Source organism: Glycine soja, chromosome 8, assembly GCF_004193775.1.
Source record: "Glycine soja cultivar W05 chromosome 8, ASM419377v2, whole genome shotgun sequence".
Classification (NCBI taxonomy): domain Eukaryota; kingdom Viridiplantae; phylum Streptophyta; class Magnoliopsida; order Fabales; family Fabaceae; genus Glycine; species Glycine soja.
The window spans coordinates 17,957,932-17,978,396 of record NC_041009.1 but is presented as its reverse complement, the minus strand read 5'-3'; the positions used below and the strand labels follow the sequence as shown (position 1 = coordinate 17,978,396).

The 20,465-nt window shown below is 29.6% G+C and overlaps 2 protein-coding genes across 4 annotated transcripts; one reads left to right on the top strand and one right to left on the bottom strand.

Annotated features, from left to right (window-relative positions):
* The first annotated feature begins 6,582 nt into the window (after positions 1–6,582).
* LOC114424282 lies at positions 6,583–7,459 on the top strand. 2 transcript variants are annotated; one of them, XM_028391118.1, is made up of 2 exons: positions 6,583–6,865; positions 6,964–7,459. In XM_028391118.1, exons 1-2 carry the CDS (start codon positions 6,754–6,756, stop codon positions 7,248–7,250), a joined length of 399 nt encoding a protein of 132 aa, XP_028246919.1. In that variant the 5' UTR covers positions 6,583–6,753; the 3' UTR covers positions 7,251–7,459. The 2 variants fall into 2 exon arrangements, with proteins under 2 accessions (XP_028246919.1, XP_028246920.1); XM_028391119.1 differs by having other exon boundaries at positions 6,784–6,865; positions 6,951–7,459.
* Positions 7,460–9,005: 1,546 nt separating this feature from the next.
* LOC114422510 (shikimate O-hydroxycinnamoyltransferase-like) lies at positions 9,006–14,309 on the bottom strand. 2 transcript variants are annotated; one of them, XM_028388899.1, is made up of 3 exons: positions 14,166–14,309; positions 12,712–13,140; positions 9,006–10,161 (listed from the first exon to the last, which is right to left on the bottom strand). In XM_028388899.1, the coding sequence occupies exons 2-3, from the start codon at positions 13,117–13,119 to the stop codon at positions 9,280–9,282; spliced, it is 1,290 nt and encodes a 429-aa protein (XP_028244700.1). In that variant the 5' UTR covers positions 13,120–13,140; positions 14,166–14,309; the 3' UTR covers positions 9,006–9,279. The 2 variants fall into 2 exon arrangements, with proteins under 2 accessions (XP_028244700.1, XP_028244699.1); XM_028388898.1 differs by lacking the exon at positions 14,166–14,309 and adding an exon at positions 13,960–14,145.
* Positions 14,310–20,465: the final 6,156 nt, after the last annotated feature.

The following is a 20,465-nucleotide window of genomic DNA, read 5'->3' as shown; positions in this document are numbered from 1 at the left end:
AATATCTGGCAATGGCATGGTTGGTTTATCTTGGTTCTTGGAAAAAGTGACCAACACTGGTTGCGGGTTGCGGCTGTTTATTGAAGCACCGGTTTCTTAAGTAAAATTGCATATAACTCTGCCTTTTCATTCACAGTGAAAGTATATAATTAAAGTCAAAAGATAATATCAATTTTGAGAATTCAATTTTTATCATTACAGTTAAAGTTTAGATGAGTTAAATGTAAAGTGAAAAATTATATTTTATTGGATGAACATTAATTAAATGGATATATTCAAAGTTATTTTTTGCTTTAACTTCCAAGAGAACTTATTTATTATAATTGATAGAGAATTAGTGGAGAGAGTGTGTGAGAAGAGAGACTATAAACCAAAATTACTTTGTTGAGAGAAAAATATTTTTGTGTGAAAGTGTTATTATTTCTTTTGACCATTGAGTGAGGTACTCAAGTATATAGAGTGATATTTGAGGTGGATTACAATCTTGCAATCATCATTGTGATAATGAAATAGGTTTGAGACGATTTTGTGAATGTGGATAAGAAATACTGAATCACGTTAAATTTTTGTATTTGTTATTATTTTTTGTATGGTGTAATCTTTTGCATGTGTTCTCTATGTCATCTCCTTTGTGAGTGTGAGTAATTTTGTTTGTAAGATGGTTGATTTCCAAACAAAAAGAAGATAAGAAATTTAATAAAGTAATAGTTTCTTAAATTTATAATGTTATATTTAAATTTATTTAAACTATTATGTTTGTTATAAATACTGGATGTACATTATGTTTTTATAATTAGTTTATTTTGTTAAAACTAAATATAGCACTATATTATTTTGTTGTGTTTTATAAGTAAGATACAAAATAATATTACTAACGAATGATTAATTTATAGGATACATGTCCAACTTCCTTAGACAAAACTTAATTTTGAAGTTTTAACCCTTATGTATTGTATAAAATAAAATAAAAACACCAATAGAAAAGATAATTTACCATATTAGAAATGTTCATGGCTCAAACAAGAACAAGATTGTTTTTTATGTAGTGGAAAAGAAAATAAATAATTGCTGAATGAATGAAAATCATAAAATTTTGGATCTTTTTATTGTTTGGAAACATATATGAGTCTCATTCAAAATGTTTTTCTTTTAAATTGGAAAAAAATAATAGAAGTTTTTTTTTATGTAAAGACAAAAATATCTATTATTTATATTACATTGCATTCCTTATTGGGGAAATGTATGTTATTTTACATACATCATTTTTCTTTCCTTTTACTTTTACTTAATCACACTAAAAAGATCCAAAAAAATTCAAAGTAGTGTTTTTATTTAACTAAAAAGCATAATAGATCTAGACACGAGTATGTAGGTCATAAGGTAGACTCTAGATTTTTTTATCAGCAGACTCTAGATATTAGAATTGTTACCTACATATGTATAAAGTTAAGAGACTGATAACTTTTAAAAATGTGATATGACTGCGACAACCATAATTCACTGCTTAAGTACCAATTCTAACTGTGTGCGACTAAATTGCAGGAAAAAGGAAAATTAACTGATATGTAAAATTATTGACTTAATACTAATTATCATTAAAATTTGAAGTAAAATATTCAATATCGTTACAAATTAATAATTTGAAAATATAATTTTAAAAAAGAAAAAAATAATTATAGACTGATAATATAAAAAAAATTATGCAGTCATCCAACCACAACTATATAAAAAGATTTTACATAAATCCATATGCATTAAATTCTTTCATAATGCAAATATATAATCAATGACGGAGCTTGAATAAAAACTTTGAGGGCTTATAAAAAATTTAGATTTAATTATATTTTTTATTCTTAATTTTTTAATTTTTGATGAATTTTATTTTTAATTTTTTAATTTAACATATTTTACCCTCAACTTTTAAAAAAATTACTAATTTTATCCCAACGATTTTTTCATTAATAAGTACAAAAATTAGAGAATTTTCTTAAAAAAAATTGGGGATAAAAAATAAGATTAAACTAAAATTTTAATGGTTAAATTAAATATGTAATGTCATATTATATATCTAAATTTTATATTGCAATATAAACACAAATGATAAACAAATAACATTGAAGTAAATGATTAGAAATTACCTTATGCAGTATTTGGATAAGGGATTTTAAAATTTTAAAGCATTTAAAATGTATGTGAATTAAATATTTTACATTACAAATGTATGTGTGTTATATAATGTAGAGTATAAATTATATAATTAAAAACTTTTTAGCACTTTAAGTATATGTTATATAATGTATATTTGTAAACTTCCAAAAAGTTTGAGGAGGCCATGGTCATCCCCGGTCATAAGCAAGCTCCGCCATTGTATACAATACTCCATTATTCTTTGGATATAAGTGCCTTCCACGCTGGAAAATATTTTTTTGTATTACAATTTATTATACGATTAATTTTTGAAGATTCTGTCAAAAAAAAAACTTGTGTAGATTCTTGTCAAAATAAATAAAAAGTGATGTAAATTATATTGATAGTTTACATGTGTAAAGAAACCATCCACTATCTAGAACTTAATATCATGATCGAGATACAATGGATGGTGGAAACAACATTAATTATGATTTGACGATTTCATTCTCTTCATATTCTTATTTCAATTATCATTATTTTTTTATGCTAAAAAAATTATCATTAATTGTTATGTTTAATTTGAATTTGTCAAAAAAAAAGTGATAGGAAGTAGGAACACATCCTGATTCTCTAAAACACTTTTTCAAATAAACTGTAATTTTTAATTAGTTCAAATTCACTAAAAATTATAAATCAAGAAAGAGTTTTATTAATTTGACAAATATAATATGTGTTTCTAGTATTTTTCTTTTGACAAATATAATATTTTTTTAGATGAACGAGTCTGGGTCTTTCTGTATTTGATTGGGCTCGTCTATGTTAAGCATTGGGCCTTCCCTATTTTCACCAGGTTTTTTATGCAATTATACGTTCAAAAAGACGATGTGCTCTGTTCATCAAAAAGTGAAGCTGCTAAGCGTCTTGAATTTTGACGCTGCTAAACGTCTAATTTTCGTTTTCTTTTTTTTTATTCCTTTTTAAGAAAAAATTCACTTTCAGTTACTTAAATAAACAAGAGAAAGGAAAAAGAAACATAACACAAAGATTTATCCTATTGTTCATCCGACAATACAAGGTTATTTCCAGTGATATTCTTGTATAACCAAGCACTAGTCGTTCAATACTTGAAACATGCAAATGTTGCTGCTGTCTCTTGTACTATCATAATTTATGCAATCAACCCTCCACTTTGGCATTTCAGTAATTGTGAAATTTGTTCTATATTTTAAAGTTAAACAAATGAAGAATAACTCTAGAGAGAGAGAAAAAAAAAGAAGAAAATTTTCTTATTCATGCTAGCTTGTAGACTTGTAGCTGATAAAATTGGGTTATGGTCCAGCTGAAGTTGACACCAAAACCTAAGGAATCAAAGACCATGATTTATGAATCTTGATAGCTAGGGCTTCGGAAGAAGCTGATGTTAATCCAATCCCACTCTCAGAACTACTCTTCAGCAATAATATTTCCCCCACTTTTATCTAAATTCATTGCACAAACAATGATGAACCTTTCCAATATCTCAAATTGTTCTATTAATGCTAAGAGTTCCATTTTGTGAAATATTATTCAGCTAAAACGTCTGTACTTGATTAACGAACACTCACTTACATAATTCATTCTTTCGGAAATAGATTTAACCATTCACTTACTTGAGTTATTTCCCCATTTTGTGAAAGGAAATAAAAAATAAAGCTTATTGTTTTGGATTCATATCTTTAAAAAGTAGAACAAAAAATTGTGAAGAAACACAGAATGTGATGTTTACTTGAACCTGTAGGGAATTATTTTTACACAAGTGTTGTGAAATCACACGAACTCAGCTAAAAACGTTACCAACAGACCAGCCAAACCCACTCACTTAGGTACAAGTATAACTGTAGAAAGCATTGCATTACATAAACAAGGACAAGTTGAGAGGAGGGAAATCAAAAAAGACTTGTTCACCTTCTTCTTCACCCCTCTTTTTTGAGAGAAGGGGTCAAAAAAAGTCGAGACAAGACTAAAGAGTGGAAGAGGGTGTTGAGTGTTGCGTTGTGTTGTTGTTGTTGTGTTCATTGAAACTTCAGCAACGAGTGAAAACAAACAAGAGAGTTCTGGAGAAGACAAGACCCTCCCTTCGTGTTTCCACTTTCTTCTTTTACTAATTTTACTGGCTAAGACAAGCATTTTTTTTTTTAAATACCTTTTAGTATATCTGGATTAATATTTTAAAAGTATTGACAATTGTTTTTTTTAATATAAAAATGCAATTATTTTTTAATAAAAATAAAATAAAATATGTAAAAGATACCTTTTTAAGTAATTATTATAAAAGTTGATTACTTGTGACTATATAATAATTTATATAAATTTTTGAAAATAGATTTTAAAAATTGAATAATTTATGTTGTATGATAATATAAAATAATGTGTCTTTTAATTATTTTAAAAATAATAAAGTCTTATACAAATTAAGATGAACAAAAAATAATCTTTTCAAAATTTTAAGAATAATATTTTTTTTTGAAAAACAAAAAAAAAATACTCAATTTAGAAGATTAAAAATATATTTAAATTTATAATTAATAATTAACTGCATATGATAAATAGAGATATCATTAGTTATTTTTTCAATTTCATTTAAATTTCAATACTATTTTAGTATTTTACTGATTAATTACTATTTTAGTATTTTTCTTTCTTATAATGATAATATTTTCTCGATCATTTCTACAAATGACACCAAATGTTTAACACCAATCCATAAAGAGAGGAATAGACGAATGGAAACTCCTCTTGTTGGCACGAGTTAAATTTTGGTGATATACTTATAATCACTCTAACGATTAAGTAAGTACTTTTACGATGAGGTTAAAAGTATAGAAGTTAGATAGTATATTTAACTATTTAAGATCTCTAGGGTCTATTTATATTATTTTTATATTTTAAATTTTTTTATCAATAATTTTCATTAATCGCTGATATGTATATGTATTTGGTACAAAGAAGAGAAGAGAAAGAAGCAATTCGGTATAAATTGACCTGGACAAATCTGCACTTTACCAAGGAAGTCCGTTCAATTTCAACAATTGCATGAAGATCAATCTTCAATTTATTGATGATTAATTTCTATAATTTATCACTTTGTAATCAAATTTTTTTTATCCACAAAATTTAAACTTAAAATCTTATTTAAAGAATCTAAATTTAATTCTACTTTAACATAAAGGACATGTTGATGACTAGTAAGATATTTGAGATCAGAGAAAATAGACCATACAATACAAAATAGCCTTGTTGTGAACACTGAAACTGAAACAGTGGTAGATCCAATTATCCAAACACGTTGTCATTTGCTTTATTCCTCACTGGCCACAGCAAGAGATGCCCCGTGCATGTTGCGTGGTGTCTCCTCTCAGCATAAGCTGTGTATATCATACAAAAAATCCTGCTTCAGTGTTGAGACTGGGACGAGTGGTTTCCCTTAAACCTCGGTTTTTCCATTTGGCAGTGCTAAGGATGCTTCTTTTTTTATAACCTAAGGTATTGTGGATCAAGAACACGAGACTAATAATTATTCAAAATACTTATATTTATTGAAGAAAAAATGTGATTATATATCATATAAAGATTGATTAAAATCACACAGGATAATTTCTCCTAAATGAGAACGCGGTCTTTTCATCTTCCTCTAATGACAATGGCTTGATCAGCATCCGGAGCTATGTTTGATATTTAGCCACGTTTTAGCATTGTCAAATCATGCATTATGCATATACATAATACATGGTTATGTTAATTTGTACTGTGTCACAGAGATTGCTTTTTACTTTATCACACATTATTTATTATACTTGTTCTCTTGTCAAATCGTTGTTTCGACTTTATTGTTTAGCATTTTTGCCTAAAACAAGAACCACCCTTCTAGAATAAATTGTCCTAACCCCACGAGACAAATTACGGCTTTAACATACCCTTAAAATAAAAGAAACATACTCGTACTATAGGTATGCTAAATGTGTGTAAGGGCCTGCTCCATATACACACTTTATCCATGCTTGAGCATAAAACTTGAGTATATTTGAAAATCCGTTACAAAATTACATTTGATTATTCAAAACATAATTTTATCAACTGATCAGGATTCTGTGTTCATTTTATTTTTATATTTATGTGTTAGATTTACATTAAAACTCATATGGTAATATTTTTAACGGAAAATCAAACATGTATTTTTTAGTGTCTCGGTAGACGGGCATGGCCAGGAGAGACTCTACTTATTCTTATTCTGTGTACAGAAAATAGTTCTCCCCATGCTTCTCAGTTATCAATATTTACAAGTATTTACCTTTTCAGAGAATCTTATGCTGAACATGATTTGACACTAAACGTGAACACTTATCTTTTAACAAATATTTAAACCTTGACACTACGCTGTCTCAGTTCTCAATTCTCACCTTTGCTTAATGAAATAAATTAATAAAACCTATAAATACCTTAACCCTACCCTAGACCAGATAACTCAAAAACCTGATACCCCTACTTGTGCTAGGCTTTGGACATTGTTCAACGAAAATCCAGTACACCCAACAATTTACAAAGAATCAGCCCTCGCTTTTGCTTTTCCAAGTCCCAACCCCTAAGATGAAGGTAAGATTCCTTGCTTTGTTCCTACTCATTTCAGGCATTCAAGCCATATCAACCTCAGAAGGTAAAGGCCTAATCCAGAGCAATGGACAAGCACAAGAACTTCTTGGTACGAGACTTGTTCATCTAAATTGTTTTCTATATTTGTTGGCACCCTTTTTTTTCACTGTCACTTTTATATTAATGTTATTCAGTGGTGTATAATAGGGAAGTTATATGGAAGCATAGAAGAGTCAATAAGGTTGAACGACAAAGTTGAGGAAACTAAAGACGGGTACAAAGAAGAAATACTTAATACTACAAGAAAAGCACAAGGTGGAGGAAGTTCAGGAGGCACAGGAAGTAGAGGAAAGACAGGAGCTGGTGGCACTGCTGATGTTAATCGCCGGCCACGTCAAAGTTCTGCACCATCAGAGCCTCTCTTTTGGGTCTCAATATTTAATCCATTTGTAAGCTTGGCTTTAGTCATATTGTTTCCCTTCCACTTGGTTTGATGTAATCCATGGTTACCATATGTTTCTCTTGTTTAATCATTAATGCCTCTAAATAGTGGCAACTTATTTTTCAATATATATTTTGAGTGCCTCCGTTACGTTACTATGAACGTCTTTGCTTGTAGATCAGTTTGTGTGTCCTCCTTTTGAATACTCATATGTTGTCATCCATCATATCAATGAATGAATGTTTGAACCGTTGCCTGTTAGTTGGGAGGGGGTGGCGTAAAGCATTCAAGTGTAAGTTGATGCGAATATGAAAAGGTTGAACTTGTGGGGTTGAAATTCTTGACTACACCTTTGGCTAGTATTGATAACTGATAATACAGAAGCAGAAATGGAACTAATTCTATATTTTTTTTTTTCAGGAATTGTAAACTATTTAGTGAATTCATCAATGTTAATTGTTAAATCATACTATTATGAATTTCATAAGCTGAATTAAGAGTCAAGATTAAGACGTCAATAAAATAGTTTTATGAAACCAAAAATAAAAACTGCTCTGTTTATCATTTTTTTAATTAAATTGAAAATGACAATACTTACTCTCGAGCCCTTTCACCTATAATCTACCAATTTATTTCAAGTTTGAAACTAATAATCTACTAAATGAAATTGCAGAACTCCTGCATGAATAATGATGAGTTTTGCTCTCATACTGCTATTTACCCTGTCAGTCGATCATGCACAACGGTTTACAACAGAAAATAATATATGAAACGACTAATACATAACAATAAGATCATTTGTTTTGAAACAGCAAATATAGAGGAGGGGAAGGGGAAACTTTTTTTTCCAGCAACATATTGCTTAAGGAACAAGGCATTACAAGTGATAGAATGAATAAAATTTTATGTACATCCTTCTAACTTACATTGGGTTTAATTGGCAACACATATTAGGTTTAGCAATATTCTGTTGAAATGAAACCAACCAGCTCATATTCCGTTGAAATGAAAAACAAACCATCAACTTAACGGATAATCATGCTAAGGAAGAACATCACTGTATTCCATATTCTTGCAACCACTAAATGAATTTGCGCCACTTTTAATTGTCTTCTAATCTAGAGGTATACGTCATCTTCAAAATTGTGAAAATAAAAAGGGAAAATACCTACAACTAGTAAAAATTATCAAAAACAGATACCATGTTGCAAGTTTGCAAATTGTATGTGCTGACTTTTACGAATGGGTTACTCAGAAAACGTAAAGTGAAATACGCATCTGATGCAGAGCAAGGTAGAAAGTAGAAACCCAAATTGCGCATTGCACACTCTGCTTCCCTTCTACGCAATCGTATGTCCAAATGGAGATCCTTCACTTACCCGCAAACTTCTTTCTCTCTCCTTCCTCTTTTCGTTTATGTTAAATTGAAATTTCCACACAAAGTTATTGTCAAGGCGAATTCTAGGTAGGGATGACAATTTCAATTTCTTATTTCAAAGCAAATTTGATCCTTCTATAGTCTTTTTTTATACCTAAAACTTAAATTTTCAAATTCTTATTTCTTTTACTCAAAATCTCCACAAATAAAATCAAACAAATTATTGCACACCTTCTCCTAAATGTTACTACCCATGGTTCAAAGTGTCCAACTTGAGAGTTGGCCGGTTTTTAAAATAACCTCAAGTGAAATCTTTGGACAAGGAGAAAGGAAGGATTTCCTCTACTGGATTACTAGTGCAAGTAGCAAGGACAACCTATATCTTAGTACAAAACCAGTTTTTACAATTACCTTTCAAATTTCCTCCAATTAGAAGAATTGTAAAAATACACCTCTCAGTTATGGCATTATATTTAGGAACAGAAACTTGTAATATCAAATCAACTGTTGTTAAAGTTCGTTTACGTTTACAGATTATAAAAATTTACAACACTTAATGTAGTCCATATAAAACTGAAAGGAGTCCCATTAACAGTTGCATACCGTTTGTCAAAAGCATCGAGAGATAACAAAGGTACGAGGGGAAAGAAAACCCCACCTAGAAACATTGTGGCGTTCCATATGGCTTGAAGGCAATGATTCTTCAAATGTCATACAAGAAATCCTTAAACAGCTTCATATGGTCAGGCTGAAGAGCTATGGCCACAGATAGGCTCCCATCATTGGTTGAGCTTGGAATTATGAAAGATAGCCCCTCGTATGCAATTCCACCAGGTCCCATGAATATTGGCCTTCCCCAACCAAAGTCAGCATCATGGATTGGAAGCCTAGTCCAGCTAGTGATACCAAGGTTTGGACACTTGAAAGTATGAGCCCCACGAACCAGCGCTTTTAGATCGGGTTGCAGTTCTAGATAGTCAAGAGCCGATCTCAAATAATCGTTGTCCATTCGTAACAATGCATTGTGGATTCTGCTTGCAGCATACCATGTTGGTTTTGACATCAGATCACCTGCCACAGCTATAGGTGTGGTTGTGAAAATCACATTGCCAAAGTAACCGGGTGGGGTAGGAGGCTGCAACCTTGACCTTCCATCAGTTGCAATGTACAATTTGGTTTCTTGATCATCAGGAAGTGCTCTTGCTTTGCTTACACTTCGCCACACGTGACCCGCCAACATCTCATAAGAACTATAGCTGATTGTGTTGCCATCTTCTTTGGATTTGGCTTTCAGTGTGTTGAGCTGGTCACGCGTGAGTCTGAAAATAGAGACAGCTGCTGATGCATTAGTAGCTTGTTGAGTCTTCATGGCTGGTGGGGGCTTGTATTCAATGTGATCAAAAACGGGTCGAGGTGGATCACGGGCACGAAGTATTGTACGATCAATGAATGGTGGAATGGAAACATCCAAGCCACGAGCCACATCTGACCATGTATTGATGAAGTGCAGACCAGAGGCTCCATCTGCTACATGATGTTGCATACCAACTCCCAGGGAAACCCCTCCACATTTGAAATGTGTTACCTAAAAATAGTACCCCAAAAAATGATTAAAATTAAAGTTAAAAAAAAAAAAAAGGAAAGGTAGTACTTTCCTCATTCAAAACTATTTTGACAACCACAATTTAATACTGCATTTAAATTTTAACATCAGCAATATACATGCAATGCGCACTGCTTTCACTATCAAGGGATTGGTCATAGGTTCAGTACTGATTTTCCTCTCCAGTGACATAAACGAACACCTCCAGCTAAAACCCAAATCTTACGTTGCTTTGTTGGAGGTTTGGACTTTGGAGCCAATTTTTGTAGGGTGGTTGCATTTTTATAATCTTTTAGGCACAGCGATTGTGTGATTTTGGTTTTTCATTTCTAATTGTGTATCGTTATCAGTTCTTTCATCTAAAAGCAATTAATTCCCATTAACCGTTGGCTGCAGTCCTGGAAGGTGGTAGCAAACTAGGAATTGACTCCAAAAAAGAAATATACATGAAAATATTAGGTTGCTGTGATATAAGTCTTTTAATTTTTTGAAATAAATAGTTTGTTAAATATTAAATTTTTATTATAATATTTTATCAAAATTATTTTTAAAATAAAATATCATTATTATTAAATTCGTACTTCACATTACTATTTTAATATTATATAAAATAAATATATAAACGATTCTAGCTTTTAAGAGATTATTTTAACAAAAAAAAATAATTACTATAATAATGATTTTTCAATAGCCTAATTAGACAAAAAAATAAGTATTAATTTAAAGTCCATTTAAATATTTGTTATTAATTTCTCTTTTTTTCTGATTTTTTTCCATGCCAACAATAATATTTAATAAATATCCCATATTATACAAATATTTAAGTATATATATGTAATATAAAAATATAAATGAAAAGTATTTTTAAAATTATTTTGAATGTAACAGAAGAATAAACAAAAAAATATAATCAATGAAATTGATGAAAATATTTCTTTTATAATAATAATAATAATTCTATTTAAGTCTGACCTTTTACATTTTACATTTAGATATATTACCTGCCCGTTTATACGTAGGCTTGAGTTTTTTATTCTTATAAGAGTCTGTCAGCTCTCATTTAAATGTCTGTATCATATTAAAAAGTGTAAAAAAATATTTTTTTTAAAATAAAATAAAAAATTATCATTAAACAATAATAAGATAATTTTAAACATTACATGTGACAAAATTTTTCTATAAATATTACATGTAACATACTACCAAAGTTTTTTAAATCTCACCTAAAGCAAAGAATCTTTATTCATGCTACCCATTTATATTACATCAACTAAAATGATTCAAATTGTTAAACTACTAAAATAATTTTATAATTTAAATAAAATAATTATAATATTATATATCATTGGTAATATTTTTACTATAACATGTTATTATTAAAAGGGTCAGACAATAGATTTTTCTTGAAACATGTAATATCATCTATTTATTTAAATAAACTTTTTAAAAAATCTAAACTTAACATATTTATTAAATGAGTTGGATGAAATTAGGCCTTAGTTGAATCAGAGGCCTCTAAAGGGCTATTCCACCTACTTCCATCCCTATTTGCAATGTACAATGAGACTCTCAAAATCACGTTTTTAATGAAGAAATCTGGAAGCCAGTTTTTTTATTAAAAAAAATGGATCTGGAAGCCAGTTGTGATGCTATAAATGTGGAAGATTAATTGCTTCTGTTTCACCACAGTGCAAAACCTAACACACTATAGATGTATCGTGCCACCAACCCCAGAAGTCAAAAATATTTTATACTAGTAATAATAGAGGAAGGATATCTTCTAGATTACTAACTTCTAGTGACGTCACTGAGTACATTAATTAAAACAAAACAAATTTAGTAAAGTCAATTTACATTCTCATTTAATGTTAGCTTTTTTATCACCTTATGGGGCATATTAGATAATTAATTTGATGGACTATATGAATTTTTTTTTCTTATTCAGAGCACTTAAATTTAAGATCTTTTAAAAAAAAATTAAGTTTAATACAACTCAGATTACAAAAAAAGTTTACCAAGATCAACAAATACATGTTTGAATTAAAATTTATAAATATATGTTTGAATCATAAGGATGTTGATAATTCAAGTTTGGTAACAAATGAGTTTAGTATAATATATGTTTGAATATTTTTTATTCAAGAATATGTTGATAAAATAAAATTCGTTTGTTAAAAGTATTTTTATTTGATGTTGTTATTGGATAAATGCTTCCAACGGAAAATGAGTTTTCAAGAGCAAACTTCCATGCTACTTCCGCGCCAAACTCTGTTTAAAATGAAACGCTGGCAAGAAAATAACTTTTGGAGACAACCAAACACAAATCATAATACTTTTGATGCTCCAAAAAAGCATGTTTGAAGCCACAAAACTGAAATCCAAACATAGTATAACTTGTTGGTTAATGTAAGTTAATTTTGATTTAAATTTGGCCACTAGAGAGAAAAAATTAAACAAACAAGTAATTACCTAACATAGAAAGCGAAAGGAGCAAGTAAGTGAGAGAAGAAATGATACGCATAACGCACGCACCTGTAACACCAACAGGGGATAGGATGCTATTCCTTGTGAATAATCCACGGCGGGGATAAGCTGGCGGAGCTCAAGGGTGGGAGCGAAATCGCCGAAATCGTCGATGACGGCGCCAGTGTCGGCCTCCACGAAAAGCACCCCCTGACCGTCGCAGTCAATCTCGACGCGACCGTCGTCATCTCGCCGGAGCCGCCCAGCCATTGGGTAGAAGGGCACCAGCACCTTGGTCAGTGCCTCCTTCATAACCTTGCCGTCGAAAAAGTTGGTGGCGCCATTGGACCTATAGAAATAGACGCTGGGCGTGTGGAAATTGGGGACCACCAGGTCCACGTTGGAGTTCCACACCACCCGCCGCGCCACCTCCTCCGCCGGCCGCACCATGGTCGATTCCTTCACGTTGATCATCATCTCTCTTATCAACTGCTCACACTAGTATCAATCATAAAAAATCAAAATAAGTCAAATTTTATGTTATGGTGCAGATCGATCTTCTGTAACGCTTTTTATTTGGTACTGTTTCCAATTACAAGTGAGGTCTCATCTTAATAATCTGTATACATAAATAATAATTATCATTCAAGGCATGTCAGTTTTATTAAATAAAGAAAGAAAAAGCTTTATATTGGAGAATGGAATGGAATAAATTAAAATATTCTTTTGGGACAAAGAATAAATTAAAATATAATAGGATGGAATGAATTATAATAAAGTAATTTTTTTTAAATATGTTATAATAGAATTAAAAAAAAATAAGTCTATCCTTTAAACAAAAGGATGAAGTAAAATAAATTATATTTTCTTAACTCTCATATTATACTTATTTTAAATGTATTATTTCTAAGAGAGAAAATATTTGATAAATGTTTAATTTGTTATTTAACACTTTGACAAAAAAAAGTATGATAAAGCTTATAATACCACAGAAAAAGAGAGATTAAAAAAATGAGTTACTGAAAAAGTAATTTACATATCATAATTTTTTTTATTATACATGTACTGGCAACTTTAAAAAAAAAGTTGAATTAAATATTATATCTGTGCCAAACTTTTGTTTTGATTCTCGTATTTAAAAAATTTATATTAGTAATTTTTTTAATATTCTAGTCTTTATTGTTGGTTTATTGTGGTGTAAAACTGTCACATAATAAACAAAATTTAAAGTACAAAGATGAAAATAAAAAGTTGGGGGAGATATAAGAGCAATGACTAATTAAACCAATAATATATGTCACTAATTCATTTACTCACCACAAGACAAACTAGTGGAATTACACACACATTACAGTATATGGAAACATAACAAGTCAAAGATGGAGAGGTAGTTTTCATGCACGGAACGAAAAACATATATTTGAAAATGAAACGACTAAAACGCTAACAATGAAGGTTTGAAATGCATGATAAGCATTGGAAGAAACATTGAAATGAGTAGAGGAAAGAGGAAGATTGATTACCTGAGAAGGAGTTATTTGTGTAGAAAGAGAGAAGTTGTGATGTTAGTGAGTTGTGTGGGTGTGAGAGCGAACGTGGTGGAGTTGCGCTGCTTTTGAATTCGTGGGTGTGAGTCACTCACCAACCCCGCCAACTACGTTCACCAATTAAAACACGCCACCTCATTAAGACAAGTCATTGACCGTTTTGTCTACGACTTTAGATGCCCAAAGCTTCAATCAATACTACACCACACACATATGCTATTTCCCATCTCAAAGTTGGTGAGATGGGGACCTGCCCTTTATAATTACATTCTTTTATTCTATTAACTATTTTTAATCACATATACATAGTAAAGCTTCGGAAAAACATTCATTTTCCATCCTTTTTCACATATATTTCACGATTCAAATTATATTTTATATTTTAAAGACAATCCACCAACCTGCATTTACATTCTTTTTTTTTAGTTGGGCCAGTCTATTTACATTACATTCTACAGCATACAACATTCTAAAGCAAGTTTGATGTATAATTATAATGATTCCGGAATTTAAAGTTTTTTTTACGAAATTATTATTTTTATTTTTATGTTTACATATGTTCTTAAGGAAAAAAAATTTAGCCTCTTTTCATTCATTGTGTTTCATAATTTCATAATTTATGATGATTTTTAACCACAATTTTTTTAAAAAATAAACTCTATAATGATTTTAAACTGTCAAAATAGTAACTATTTTTTATATATTTTTGAAATTTTAAAGAAAAATAATAATAACATGGATGTGAAATTATTGTGATTTTTTTACATATTTTTGTAATTTTAAATTATTACAAATTATTTTTAAAAAATTAAAATATAAAATAATAATACTTCTGATATAAAAACTGTAACAAATTGTGTTTTTTTTAACAAAAAAAATGAAAGAGATTAAAAGTAACTTTTTAAATTAAGGGAGTAATAAAAAAATAATTTTGAATGACTAAAAAAAACAATAACTCAAATTTAAAGAAAAATTATTTATAATCAATTGTAATTAAATAAGTAGAACGACAATAATATAAAAAATGTTTCACTAAATAAGATAAATTACATTATTATATGACATCATTTGACTCATTAAAAGATCAAATTTTCAGATATATTATTTAACATAAAAAAAACATTTAAAAAGTATAATAATGAGGTCAAAAGTATCTAAAATAATTCAATAGTTTAAAAAATTATAAAATATAATAATAAGTATTTGTGATTTATTTTTTTGTAATTATCAGTTAATCATTGAATAATTACTAATATACGTGTGTATAATTATTTTGAAAGATATTTTGTTTTATTGATTAAATAAGTAATGTTAATTTACTGGAAAGAAATTAGCATCCGACTTGAAAAAAATAAAAAAAAAAATTGTAATATTTACTAGAGTTTGATTTAATTTTACAATAGCATGTTGTTTAGTAAATATGAAAGAGTATTAAATAAAAAATGAAAGCCGGTGCCCGGTGGCATTCACTCACCAACTCTTATCCTCCCCTCTAGGCGTTTGGTGGGTCCCAGGAAGTATGTGCGGATAATCATCAACTGGTTTTGTTTGTGAGTGGGTCCTCTAAGTAAAGTGAAATATCTCAATGTTAGTTGCGCGCGCATTACACGTGTCGGTCTTCACTGTTCACTAACATCATCAAGTCGCTACCAATGACGCCTCGGCCTCACAACCAAACCATTTCAGCCTACGCACTTATGTCATATTCGTACTCATTTTCAAGGATTCATTTGATGAGATTTAATTCCTGCTTTTATTATGCAAGACTTTACCCTCATTAGATTGAGCCTTCCCAATTATAGGTTTAGAAAATTATTCATTCTTTACCTAAATTTTGCTTCTTTTTGTTTTCAACCCTCCAATTCATCTGAATTTTAAGAAAATTTAACAATTTTTTTTTAAAGATCAAATTTAAATAATTTAATTTTAATTTCAATACATTACTTAATTATTTTGATCTATGTTTCCATGATTTCCTTTATATTATTTTGTTTTCCTTAATTTTAATAAAATTATGGTCGACTATAGATGTCAGATAATATCTTGGGTGTCAATCTCATTGGAATCTCTAATATTATTGCAACGCTTACCGTCTATTTTTTCAAAATGTGATATAGTTACATTTTTTCAAAAAATTGTAAATTCTTAATATGTATATGCACTGATTCACACACTTTAAAATTTAAAATTTATTGTGTTTATTATTATTTTTAAATAGTTCACAAATCATAATTTTAAATTATATTCATTTTAAATATATATTTATTAGATATTCACTTTTTTTTATCATTCATACCTCTTTTTTTGGCAACCACAGTAATCAAGACATTAGGTATTCCTACAAACTTACTTCAAATTATATTCCTTTGAGTTGATTGTGAGAATAATTTTTTATGTGAATCTTAGTCACATTTTAAAACTTTTCAACTATCCTAAAAAAATATATTATGTGTAAATCAAATCCGCGTCTTTCTAAAAAATTTAACATATATTCATAAGTTTCATAAAATAATAGTAAAGTGAATTTGATTGCAACTACTTATTAAAATAGCCCTGAACCAAAGAGGTCATGTCATATCTAATCCTAATGGAATATTTATATATTATATCAATTCCTTATTAAATAAGAAATCCAAAATTATATGATAATTATGTACAGAATTTAAATAGAAAATTTGCATTATATATTAATATGTTTATATGTATATATTGATTATTATATATAAAGTAATTCAATTATTACTTTTTATTCTTAATTATTATGGGAAATAAATTATTTTAAATTTGTCTACGTATCTAAAAAATTATTTTTTTAATTATTATTGTTCATAAAACACATGTTGATTGTTGAGTAACCAGGTTAAAACATGAATAGGATTATATATGTAATATTTCATTTCTTAATGTTTATCCTCAATTATTAATATAAAAAATTATTGTTAATTATTTTAAATTTAACTAAATATTTATAAAATCGTTAATCTTAATTATTATTGTTCATGAAATGCATTTAAACTAGTAATTAATTTTTAAAAATAAAATAGTATCTATATTTTTTTCACAGAAGTATCTATATCTTTTAAAAGTCCATAATTAAATAAAAAATAATTTATGCAGAATTATATATATATATATATATATATATATATTAAAATTTATTATGTTTATTATTTTTTCAATATTAGTTTGAAAATATAATTTAAAATATAAATATATAAATATATTTTAATTTAAGATTATATTTGTAACATTTTACTGGTCAAATTTACTTAATCTTGTCTCTCTACCTACCCATTTGTCTTTATATATAGAATACTTCTTTAGAAAACTTAGAATATACTGGTTTTGTCTACACTAACTCCTTTTAGATGGTTGATAAAAAAAAAAAAATGAGAGACTCTTTGAATGATTCTTCACGAAGGAATACTATTTGGAGGAAAAAGAAACAAAAATTAAACTTTCTAGAATGGGAGGACGCTACATTTAAATAGAAGAAAAAAATGTTAAGTACATATTTTTGCAAGATTTTGATTATTCTGTATGCGCATGTATAACACAAAATTTCAATGGTTTAATTAAGCCATTCTTAAGTGAGACTTGGGGGAATGGAAAAACACCGTAAAATGATTTAAATATAAGAAAACATACAATTCAAATTCAGATGATTTACTATAATTACCAGGGAACTCTCTTATTGCTGAGTTGCATGGCTTAGTTAGCCGGGGAGCTATTGCTCAAATGCGAGTGCATGTGATTGTCGCGTCCACGTTCTGAATGCTTGAAACGTAAATGAATTAACGTGCGTGCATGCGAATAAGAGTCTTTTATTTTTATTGGAGCTCAACAAAGTAACACTCTTACAGATACTACTCTTGCGAGATGAGGAGCATCGTCTTCTGATTGTGATCAGACTTGGAACTTCCTGATGCTGTTCGTTCATTTCTTCTTGAATATGCTTATTTATAAGTACTTACTGGTACAGAGGCCAGAAGGTTGCTTCCTCCACATGTTCGGGCAAACAACATCTAGAAGCTACCTTTTGTCTTGTAAGCAACCATGCCTAAGATAATATAGTAGAATTTAGCTTACAAAGCAAAGTGGTCTTACTAAAAAAAAGTCAATTACTTCTAGAAGAAGAAAATAGAAAAAAAAAATGAGATGAGTAATTAATTATTTATTAGTTAATTTGTAGATATTCTTTTCTCTTTTAGAGAATCTATATGAGTCAGTTTTCATAAATTAGTTTATGAAAAATTCATCTTATTGTATTTTCTTATTTTCTTCTCTTAAAAGTACTTCTAAAAGAAGCTTACCCAAATAAACCTTGAGATGCTTTAAGTTCCTTTTAAGTTTTAGCTCAGCTCTTGGGATAGAGGGGCTGTACTTAGCAAAAATGGTGGGACGTGTAATAGCAAGTGCCTAGGCATCAAAAGAAAAGGACCACAACGTGTGTATGCGGCCTATCCCTTGGGGACATGCTAGGTGCACCCAACAATTAAGTGAATGGACAAAATTGCCTTTGCGTAAAAAATATTTCTTCTTCCAAAAGAAGGTTCTTTCGAAAAGCTTTCGGAAGAAGGTTCTTCCGAAAGAGCAATTTGTGTTTTATCGGAAGAACCTTATTTCGGAAGAACAATTTGTGTTCTACCAGAAGAACTTTCTTCCGGAAAGCTTCCGGAAGAACAATTTGTGTTACCGAAAGAACCTTCTTTCGGAGAAGCTACCGGAAGAACAATTTGTGTTACCGGAAGAACCTTCTTCCGGAAAGCTTTTCGGAAGAAGGTTCTTCTGGTAGAACAATTTGTTTATCTGGAAGAACCTTCTTCCGGTAGAACAATTTATTCTACTGGAAGAACCTTCTTTCGGAGAAGCTATCGGAAGAACCTTCTTCCGGAAGAACAATTTGTGTTACCGGAAGAACTTTCTTCCGAAAAGCTTTCTGAAAGAAGGAATTATTGTTTTGACACAAGGGCAATTTTGCCCATTCACCTAATTGCTGGGTGCACCAACAATTATCCATTCAACTAATTGCTGGGTGCGCCTAGCATGTCCCTAGCCCCTTTCTGTTTTTTTTTCTTCTCCAGCTCACTTTTGTCTACTCGTGAAGCCCAACCCCCCCCCCCCCAAGCCTCTGTTTAGTAGTGAGAAATTGAGAGGACGAAAAGAGAAAAATGATCTGATTTAAATAATTTTAAAATTCGTGATGAGGTACTTTGTATTATTTTTCATCTATTTTTACTCATCTATCTTATTTTTTGTCCATCATATTCCTCTATTCTTTACCAAACAAAGGTGTTGTGCATTGTCGATCTTTATAAACTCCTGTAAACTATCTCTTCTTTTTTTATATTTTTTTTCCAATTCTTTCAATTGTAAAAAATGAGTGTAGATAATATATATGCGTGAAGTGTTTATTGCTTTAATATATGGGGTCGCAAGGGTGTAGAGAACTCTAATAAGTTAGATGAAAGAACATAGTTTGAATAGTAGTTGGGGGAAATCTTCGATCCTATCCAATCCTATCAATTTTGAACCCAGACCCCATGACATAAAAATTACGTTAATGAGTAGGTTAAGATAAACTTATAAGATCATTATATCATGTTGGCCCAACAAATTTATCTTGGTGAGTTATTTTATACTATACTGTCTTAATTGTCTTGGTCATCAGACAGACTCTACAAAAGTATTGGGCTAACAATGTATGGACGTAAGAATGAAAATGGAAAGTAAATAGCATCTGGTTGGAGTGGTTCTAAAAGGTGAAGAGAATATATACAGTGACACATGGGATGGAATGTTTAAGAAGAAAAAGGATGAAGTGATTAAAATATTGATAGTAATATAATATAACCTAAACTAGGTGTTAATCACATGGTTATCCTTAGAAAAGTAACTCAGTAGGGATAGAATAAGCCAATAAGGCTTGATTTTATTTTAAAAAAATGATTAAAATATTATTTCTCTTTGACATTTTTACTCATTATGAGATAAATTGACAGTGAGATGAGTTAACTGGGTTTAGGGGCCTCACCTTTTATGCAAATTAGCATAGGGAGATTAAAATTAAGTTTAATGGACTAATTTGAGTGAACAAATAGATTTTAAAAGACAGAACTCATAAGGTTAATGAATTTTTAAGCCAACTTGCACTAATCTTTTTAAAACCGCCCATGGGATGTAAGAAATTAGATGTTTGATTAGTTTATTGGTTCCCATCCTAATGTACAAATAAATTTAAAGTAAAGAACAACCTCATAATAATGCATTCTTATC